We start from the raw sequence: 9474 nt of genomic DNA, 5'->3' as shown, positions 1-9474 counted from the left end.
TCTCACTTAGCTACCGAGGCAGAATTCTCTGTAGGGAAACATGTCTCCTCCTGAGGAAACCCTCAGGGGATAGAGGCAGGAAGTCATATTGTAGTTTGTGTGGCACTCCTTGTGAATGGGGTATCCTTTCTCCAATGTCCCTGGCGGGCCCAACCATGCCAGTGTGAGTGCTTATGAGGCCTTTGATGGCCAATCCTGTGAAGCACAAGACTCATCAGAGGCCAGAAATGCTGTCAGATGACCAAGTAAATGAGATCATCATAGAAGTGGAGAATGTTCCATCGGGAGTCCAAAGACATCTAGCCTCAAATCAGATTTTTCTAAGAAAGTCATCAGCAAACTCCACCTTTGACATGGTTTCATCATCAGTGGTGGACACCATAGACAGTCAGATCTTCAGCAACGGGAATGACAGAAAGCACCGGTTGTTAAGGTTTTCATCTCTGAACGAATCAATTTCTCAGAGCCATCATGGCCCAGAGTGCCTGGACATGGATGAAACCTGTAGTTTCCATGAAACTGTTCAAGGTATGGAATACTCGGGAAAAGTTATGGAAGTAGCTTTAAGGTTGTCTACAGGTTATTGTTGTTTAAATGTGTGTGTGTGTGTGTGTGTGTGTGTGTGTGTGTGTGTGTGTGTGTGTACATATGCATGTGTGGAGGTCAGAGGACAGCTTTGTGAAGTCAGTTCTCTCTTACCTTTCCCTGGGGTTCAGCTTCTTGGGATTGAACTCAGGGCATCAGGCTTTCACAGCAAGGGCTTTTACCTGCTGAGTCATGCTGGCCTCTGCACTCTGTTTTTTGTGACAGGGTCTTTTCCTGAATCTTCAGCCCCCGGAGTCAGCTAGACTGGCTGGCTAGTCAACCCCAGGGCCCCTTCTGTGTCTGCCTCCCCATCTCTGGGGTGATGAGTGTGTGGTGCTGCGCCCAGCTTTTTACATGGCTTCTGGGGGTCCAAAGTCAGATACTCACACTCCTATGGCAAGCACTTGACCCACTAAGCCATCTCTCTAGCCTTTAAAAAGTTTTTAAAATACTGAGTCATTTTCAAGGGCACCGTCAGTAATCTAAAGGATGCTGGAGATGAAGAGTGTCACTTTGAGACCTGCCTACTGAGAGCTTCTTTGCCAGGCAACCTTACCTCTTGTGCCTGAAGTTCAACCATCAAGTTTAGCTTTGTGAGGCACTGAATTTAGTTACCTTTTTCTCACACTCTGCACCTTTGAGGCAGGGCTTAATGAGGAGACTGAGGCTCAGGAAACATCATTGTCACTATGGTTTCATGGGACAAGACAAGATGCCTCATGGCTAAGTTCATCCTGAGCCCGGATCTTAGCTGAGACCTTCTAGTCTCTGAGCTCCTGAGGCCAACACAAATGCCATTTCTCTTTCACCCCATAATACTTCAGACATAGGCCTGGGGCTGGGGCTCAGTTGGTTGGAGTGTTTGCCTAGCATTTCAAAATCCCTGGGCTCTACCCCAGCACCATATGCACAGAACATGGTGGTATATATCCACGGTCCTGGCACTCATGAGGTAAAGGAAGGAGGTTCAGAGTTCAGTGTCAGCTTCAGCTATGTAGGAAGTTTGAGAGCAGCTTGAGTTTCATGAGATCTTATACAAGAAATTCTTTTAATATTTTTGTTCTAGGTATAAAGTCTAGCCTGTGCCAGTAATTCCTAGGAGAAGGGGAGATGTACCCACACCCAACTCTTTACTAATGGTCAGGTCATCCTTGCTCACACTGCCTGCCCCTCCCCTGTTACTCTGCATTGTCCCTCCCCTCCCCTCTCCTCCCCTCCCCTCCCCTCCCCTCCCCTCCCCTCCGTCTTACCTATCCTGCACAGGGAAGGCAAAAGCTCCTCTTTTTCACCGGAGTAAGTTGTTGCCCATTGAGGAGCCCCCTTCCACCTCTATGAGCCCAGGGCTTCCTCTGAGGCTTTCTGGCTCCATGTTGTGTCTGAGCCTGAGGAGCAGCCTACACCTGCACCTCAGCAGGGCATCCAGCCGGCCAGTCCTACTCAGTGTTAGCAGATGGTCACAGCAGCTCGGAGCTACACCTGACACACACTATCCAGAGGAAGAAAGGTGGTCTTTTTGCCTGTCCCCCTTTTTTTTTTTTTTTTTTTTTTTTGTAGAAAAAAGAAATCCTTTCCAAGAAACTTTTCAGTTTCATCAGTACATCACACACCTCTAAGTCCCCTGCAAAGAGGATAAGGCCACTGGATTGCTTTAGACTCACTGAGACCCGTCCTGTGTGCCTGGAGATGGTGTTTGCAGGGGAATCTCAGGTCTTGTGAGGGAAATGGGGCATAGTCTGAACTCAGCTGGAGTTCACAGTGAGTTAACAGAAGGGACAACTTGGAGGCTTGAGACCAACAGCTTGACCACGTGGCTGAAAACAGGACATGAGTTTGAGGGAGATGGAAGAGTTAAGAGCCATTGCAGCTGTCAGGGACCCAGGAAAAGGAAGGCACTGAGGCCTGGATTTCAGAAGCAAAGGAAACCATGTAGGACAAGCAAGTAAGAGATGTGAAGCAGGTAAGATCTGTTACTTTGCTCAGTGATTTTTTTCTTTTTTTTTGATCTTGGGAAAAACATAAGTATTGGGTTAGAATAATTAAATATTTGTTTTGATTTTGAGCACACACACACACACACACACACACACACACACACACACGTCTTCTGGTCACGCCTATTTGTGGCTTTTTTTTTTTTTTTTTTGAGACAGGGTCCCACTATGTAGCTCTAGCTGACCTGGAAGTCACTATGTAGAGCAGACTGGCCTTGAACTTACAGGGATCCACCTGCCTCTGCCTCCTGAGTGCGGGGATTGAAAGTTTGCACCCCTTCGACAGACCCCAGTTGTGATTTTTGGAATCCCTGAGTCTATGTTATCACCTTTATCAGTCTATATGGTGCTGTGTGTCCATTGTTTGGCACTGGGAGACTGAGGGAACAGAACCACCAGCTCCAGGCCAATGTGGGCTATAGAGAGAGCAAGAGTCTGTCTCCAAATAAATCATGCTCTAGTTTCAATACCATAACTGACTGATTGATTAATTTATTTATGAGAGTGTGCAAGACAGACTCTCACTGGGTAATTTAGAAAAGAAGGCCTTTATTTGGGATTGCAGTTCATGGGGTTAAGAGTCAGCCGTAGCAGGGAAGCATGACAGTAAGCAGCAGCAGGCATGGCGACTGGAACAGGAAGCTGAGTACTCACATCTGGAACTGAGAGGAGGAAGTAGAGAGTGCTAACTGAGAATGGCTCAAGTCTTTCAGCTCTCAAGCCTCCACCCACTCCATGGTGCACTTCCTTCAACAGGGCCACACCTCCTCAGCCTCCCCAAACAGTGCCACCAACTGGAGAACAAACATTCAAATACCTGAAACTATGGGGAAGATCTCACTCAAACCTAGATTGGCCTTGAACTCACTGTGGAGCCCAGGCTAGCTTGGCCATGAACTCACTGCGGAGCCCAGGCTAGCTTGGCCATGAACGCACTGTGGAGCTCAGGATAGCTCTGGGCTTTCTATCTTGCCTCCACTTCCTAGTTCTGGGATTGTAGGCATGCACTGCCAAGTCTCGCTCCAATTTCAGCTTTTAAAATGTTAAGACTGTGTTAAAGAAATAAGAAACAGAACTCTGTTCATTTTCTTCTGCAGGACAAAAACTAATTGCATCCCTGGTTCCCATGACATCCAGAGACAGAATCAAAACCATCAGGAACCAGCCAAGGACCATGAAAGAGAAGAGAGAGCTTAGGTGTGGCCTTTGTTCTTACCCGGGAGACTCAGTCTACTGCTTTTATCTCATCTCAAAAAGATAAGAAATGAATAATACAGGAGTCAGTTCTTCTGTAAGAGAAAACTTTACAGGGTGGAAACCCCCACCCCCACCCCCACCCTGTAGGGTTTCTTATGTAGCATTATCTGGCCTCAAATTCAGGATCCTCCTGCATCAGCCTTCAATGTGCAGAAATAAAGGTGTGTATCACACCCAGGTTTTTGCATTTTATTGGTATAGGCTCTATGGCCCAGACTGGCCTTGAATTTGCTATATAACCAAAGATTGTCCTGAACTTCTGATCCTCCTGCCCCTACTCCATGAGCACTAGGATTAATAGACACATGCCTAGCCATGCACCGCTTGCTAAAGGCTGGGTCTTGACCTGTCTCCCTAGAGGGCATGTGCACCGTGGTCCATGACTACTTCCAAAGAGGATTCTCTGGAGAAAAGCAAGTCTCCAGTGAGGTATAGTTACCACTGCCTGGGCCAGGTACTTGCTTAAGTTAGCTTCCCTAAAAGATAAGGCATGTTCTGAAAAGGGCAGTCCCCGCTTAAAGCCCAGACCCTAGGGTAACCAGAGAGATGCATCAGGCAAACCCTCCAAAATCTCTGACTCAAATGTCTTCATGTCACCAAAGGCAAAGAAAGTCTGAGAACCTGACACAGAGGAGAGAATTCTTAAGAGACAGGACAGCAAATGCAATGTGTGGGGCCTGGGCAGGCGGGGAGGAGAAACTGGGAAACCCCAAAGCAGGCGTCTGGATTTAGGTATCAGAACACACACGTGCTGGCTTCGTTTTGACAAACCTACTGTATTAGTTACCTTTCTATGGCTGTGATGAAACACCATGACCAGGCTACTCACAAAAGAGTTTATTTGGGATTGTGATTCTAGAGGGTAAGGGTCATGATGGCAGATGGAAGGCGTGGTGGCGGGAGCGGTAGCTGACAGCTCACATCTTGAACCACAAGAAAGCAGAGACAGCGAACTGAGAATGGCCTGAGACTTTGAAACCTCAGAGTCCACCCACAGTGATGTACTTCGTTCAGCAAGGTCACACCTCCCAAAGAGTAGTGCTAACTGGGAACCAAATGTTCAAATGTCCCCCAGCCTCTGGGGAACATCTCATTCAAGCCAACACACCTACCATGGAAAGTTGAGAGTTGACAGGGCAACCTGGGAGAGGCCTGTGGGAACACTCTACATAGCCTAAAGGCTTACTGTAAATTTCAAACCACTCTAAATTTAAAAATTGCTAAGCAAGCACACAACAGAAACCAACCAACCAAATGAAAAAGGAACAACTGAGGAGAAAGCTCAGTTGGAAAATGATCACCATGCAAGCATGGCGACTGAACTTAGATCACCAGAACCCACATAAAAGCTGACACAGTGACCCCTGTGTAATTCCCGCACTGGAGCCCTGGAGAGCCAGGATTAACTGATTCTGCGTTGGCCCCTGAGAGGCTGGGACTACAAGCAGGGGCCTCGGTGCCCAGCAGTGGCTGTTTATTTTGTGGAAATGAATGACAGCATTGATGTCCTTTATTTTCTCCTACCGTTTTCCACAGAAAAATAGTTGACAAAGAGAAGAGTAAACAGCGCCAGGGCGCCCTAGAGGCCAACTGCTGTGCTCAGTGTCTGAACTCCCTTTCGCTGGTAAGTCAACTTTTAAAAACATTTTCTTCACACCTTTATTCCCACACTTGGAAAGCAGAGGCAGGTAGGTCTCTGCGAGCTTGGAGGCCAGCCTGGTCTTCAGAGTGAGTTCCAGGTCATTGGGGCCACATAGTGAAACCTGATCTTAGACAAACAGTTTTTTCATTAACATAATTTGCATGTTACTGCTGTAACATGTGCTATTTCTGCACATACATACAACCTGTTTTAGGGTTTCTATTGCTGTGAAGAGACACCATGACCATGGCAACTCTGATAAAGAAAAGCATTTAGTTGGGGCTGGCTTAAAGTTTTAGTCCATTGTCGTCATGGTGGGAAGCATGGCGGCAAGTAGGCAGACATGGTGTTGGAAAAGGAAATGAGAGTTCTACACCCAGATCAGCAGGCAGCAGAAGGAGAGAGAGACACTGGGCCTGGCTTGAGCATCTGAAACCTCAAAGCCCACCCCCTAGTGACACAGTTCCTCTAACAAGGCCACACCTACTCCAGCAAAGCCACATCTCCTAATAGTGCCACTCCCAACAAGCCTAGGGGAGCCTTTTTTTCCCTCTTTTTTTGTTTTTAAAGTTACCTGCTATTCCTTTTTTTTTTTTTTTTTGGTTTTTCAAGACAGGGTTTCTCTGTGTAGTTTTGCGCCTTTCCTGGAACTCGCTTTGGAGACCAGGCTGGCCTCGAACTCACAGAGATCCGCCTGGCTCTGCCTCCCGAGTGCTGGGATTAAAGGCGTGCGCCACCACCGCCCGGCACTGCTATTCCTTTTTTATTATTATTTTAAATGTACTTATTTATTTTACATCTCACAGATTATCCTCTATCCTCTCCTCCCAGTCTCCTCCCCCTTACTTCTTCTCTGCCCTCCTCCATCCACTCCTACTCTGTTTCTATTCAGAAAAGGACAGGCCTCCCGTGAGTATCAACAATACATGGCATATCAAGTTGCAGTAAGACTAAGCACCTCCCCTTGTATTAAGGCTGGACAAGGCAACCCAGTATGAGGAATAGGGTCCCAAAGGCCAGAAAAAGAGGCAGAGCCAGCCCCTGCTCCTAGTGTTAGGAGATCCACAAGAAGAGCAAGCTACACAACTGTCACATATATGTAGAGGGCCTAGGTCAGTCCCATGCAGGCTTTAGGGAGCCATTTTCATTCAAACCACCGCACAGTCTGCATGGCTCAAGTCTGGTTAATTAGCATTTTCCTTTGCTGTACTTCTATCATGTGAACTTTTTCTAGGGAGACAGCAAACTTCTGTTCACTGCAGACAAGGAACCAACTAGCTCGGTGAACCAGTCAGTGTTAGCGCAAGTTTCTGTACTGCCAGCAACTCCCAAGTACCCAGCAGCTACTTCCCAAATAATTGACTCTGAGGCTTAATATTACTTATAAATGCTCAGCCGGTAGCTCAGGCTTACTAATGACTAGCTCTTACATTTAAATTAACCCATAATTCTTATCTATGTTTAGCCACATGGTTTGGTACCTTTTCTCAGTGCGGCATTTTCATCTTGCTTCCTTTGCATCTGGCTGGTGACTCCTGACTCCACCCTTCCTCTTCCCAGAGTTCTCCTAGTCCAGTCACCCTGCCTATACTTCCTGCAGGGCTACTGGCCAGTCAGTGTTTTATTAAACCAATTAGAGTGACAAATCTTTATAGTATATAAGAGCATTATCCCATAGCAAGTCAGTTCATAGAATTACCTACAGGGCATGGGCAACTTGCAGGCTGCTACACCACTGAAGTTGTCTCTCTCCCCAGCAACCCTTCACTGCCTTGTGTGTGAGCCCCTCCCCCCAGCAGCTGTTAACTGCCTATAAATCTTATGGAAGGAGCCAGGCTTCTCGAGTCCTTTCTCCCATCCACCGTGGAAAGTAAATGGCTCCAATTTCGCACAGATCTCCTTTGAGTACTCATGGGACTGAGAGAGTTTAAGAGGGCAATGGCCACGTCATACCCAGAGGAAAGCATCCCACACTTTCCTTCCTCACCTCTTCCTTCTTGCCTGCCTTCCATGCTTCCTTTCTTCCCTCATTCTGCCCCCTGTCCTTTCTTCTCAGTTGTGGGGGTTGAACCCAAGGCTGTACATGCTAAGCACGCACTCTGCTCCCACAGCCTGTGATGTCCTCTCTTCTAGATCCTTACAAAACACATACCAGGCTATTGTGAGCTACAGTCATCCTACCGTGAAATCCCAGCACTCCTTCCTTCTTTATCCCAGTCCCTCTCGATCCTTCTTCCCCTCAATTCTTCCAAGCCTCTAATAATTACTACTCCACGTTCTTCCCCATATAAGAGGGAACATGCAGTATTTGTTTTTCTGTGTCTGTATTATTTCATTCTCACAATGTCCTCTAGTTCTATCCACATTTCAGCAAATGATAAGATTTCACTCTTTGTAGCTGATATTGGATAACAGTGTGTGTGTGAATATATATATCATTGTCTTTACCCATCCATGCACTGAGGACTGCTAGATCAATTCTGGATCTTAGCTATGGTGCTACAGGAACTTCACTGGTATGCTGATTTCATTTCTTTTCATTATATACTGTGCTGGTTTATTTCTGTTGTTATTGTTATGATAAAGCTCCATAACCAAAAGCAACCTGGGGAGGAAGAGTTTATTTGACTTATACTTTTGAGATCACAGTCCATGGTGAAGGGACTTCAGGACAGGAACTCAAGGCAGGAACCTGGAGGCAGGAACTGAAGCAGAGGCCATGGAGGAGTGCTGCTTCCTAGTTTATTCCTCATAGATTGCTCAGCCTGCTTTCCTATACCACTCAGGACCACCTGCTCAGGAGTGACCCAGCCCACAGTGAGCTGCCTCCCCACTTTAGTCACTCAGGAAAATGCCTTTACAGATTTGCCTACAGGCAATCTGATGGAGGCAGTTTCTCAACTGAGGACCCCACTTCCTAGATACATCTAGGTTTGTGTCAGTTTGACAAAAACTAACCAGTACACATACCTGGAAGGGGATGCCTGTATCATTTGGTGATTTTTTTTTTTCTGTTCTGGGGCTCATCTGTATGGGTAAACTGATTTGTATCTCGTTGTAAATGGGATGAGCTCAGCAAGACAGTGACAGCAGCGAGGTCAAGGGTCAGGAGTGGAAGAGGATGGAGGGAAGAGGAGCCAACATTCAGACTGTACAGGCCAGCACAGGTGTGGGAGTAAAAAGGTGGGCACAGGAAGGAAGGATGCTAATGGCCAGTTTGGCCATTGGAAGCACAACCTGGGAAGGTGGTAGATAGTAGGGTTACATAGTACATGAGAGGGTTGTTGTGACCATGCACAAAGTCACCTTTGTAAATGCACCTCAAAGCTGCCTGGCTGAGAACAGGGCTTTTGGAGCAGGGCTGTTGGGCTGTTATAACGCCCACTCAGCAGCCACTTGCTGAGAATCAAGGCCCCTCTTTGCCTCCGCACTCCAGGCTTCCCGCAGAACCAAGAGCAACCTTTCAGAGCTCCTCAATTACGTCAGCTTGTGGCAGAAGACGTTCAAGGTCATCGGAGGCAAGTTCGGGACCAGCGTCCTGTCCTATTTCAGCTTCCTGAGGTGGCTTTTGAGGTTCAACATCTTCTCCTTTGTCATGAACTTCAGCTTTGTCATCATCCCGCAATTCACCGTGGCCGAGAGGAACACCCTCCAGTTCACTGGGTTGGAGTTTTTCACGGGGGCGGTAAGTTCTCTGGCCTCTGCGAAAGGTCACCACCATGGAATCCCAGGGAATGCCTTGCACTTACTCAGACCTCTCATTCTGCCTGATGGAGAAATGGCTGGTTCTTCCTCAGGTACTGAGTGCCTGACATTGTGAGGCAAGCCACTGAAGCCCCCCAGGGGTGAGGAGGCAGTGCTGCGGAGCTGTTTTAGCCACACCCCAGTTCTTTGCATGCTTGAACCATCTACGCATGAACAAATCATCCTTTTGTTTCTTATGAAAGATGAGTATCCTCACAGGCTGCCTACTCTTTGTTTTCTTTCCCTTAGCATTAC

At 47.3% G+C, this 9474-nt stretch overlaps 1 protein-coding gene across 2 annotated transcripts in view; it reads left to right on the top strand.

The window, feature by feature from the left end:
- Tmc5 (transmembrane channel like 5) overlaps positions 1 to 9474 on the top strand; it is a 57041-nt gene that overhangs the window by 11369 nt on the left and 36198 nt on the right. The window contains exons 1-4 of one of the 2 annotated variants that reach the window (XM_059268188.1): positions 2 to 528; positions 3674 to 3773; positions 5370 to 5457; positions 8912 to 9160. In XM_059268188.1, the coding sequence (XP_059124171.1) occupies positions 174 to 528; positions 3674 to 3773; positions 5370 to 5457; positions 8912 to 9160 (792 nt within the window). In that variant the 5' untranslated portion in view covers positions 2 to 173. Of the gene's footprint in view, position 1; positions 529 to 3673; positions 3774 to 5369; positions 5458 to 8911; positions 9161 to 9474 lie in introns of those variants that run through there. The other variant, XM_059268196.1, reaches the window with a different exon arrangement.

The sequence above is a fragment of the Peromyscus eremicus genome, chromosome 1 (genome assembly GCF_949786415.1).
Source record: "Peromyscus eremicus chromosome 1, PerEre_H2_v1, whole genome shotgun sequence".
In the NCBI taxonomy this organism is placed as follows: Eukaryota; Metazoa; Chordata; class Mammalia; order Rodentia; family Cricetidae; genus Peromyscus; species Peromyscus eremicus.
Note: the sequence above shows the minus strand (reverse complement) of the source record. Positions and strands in the feature narration are given on the sequence as shown.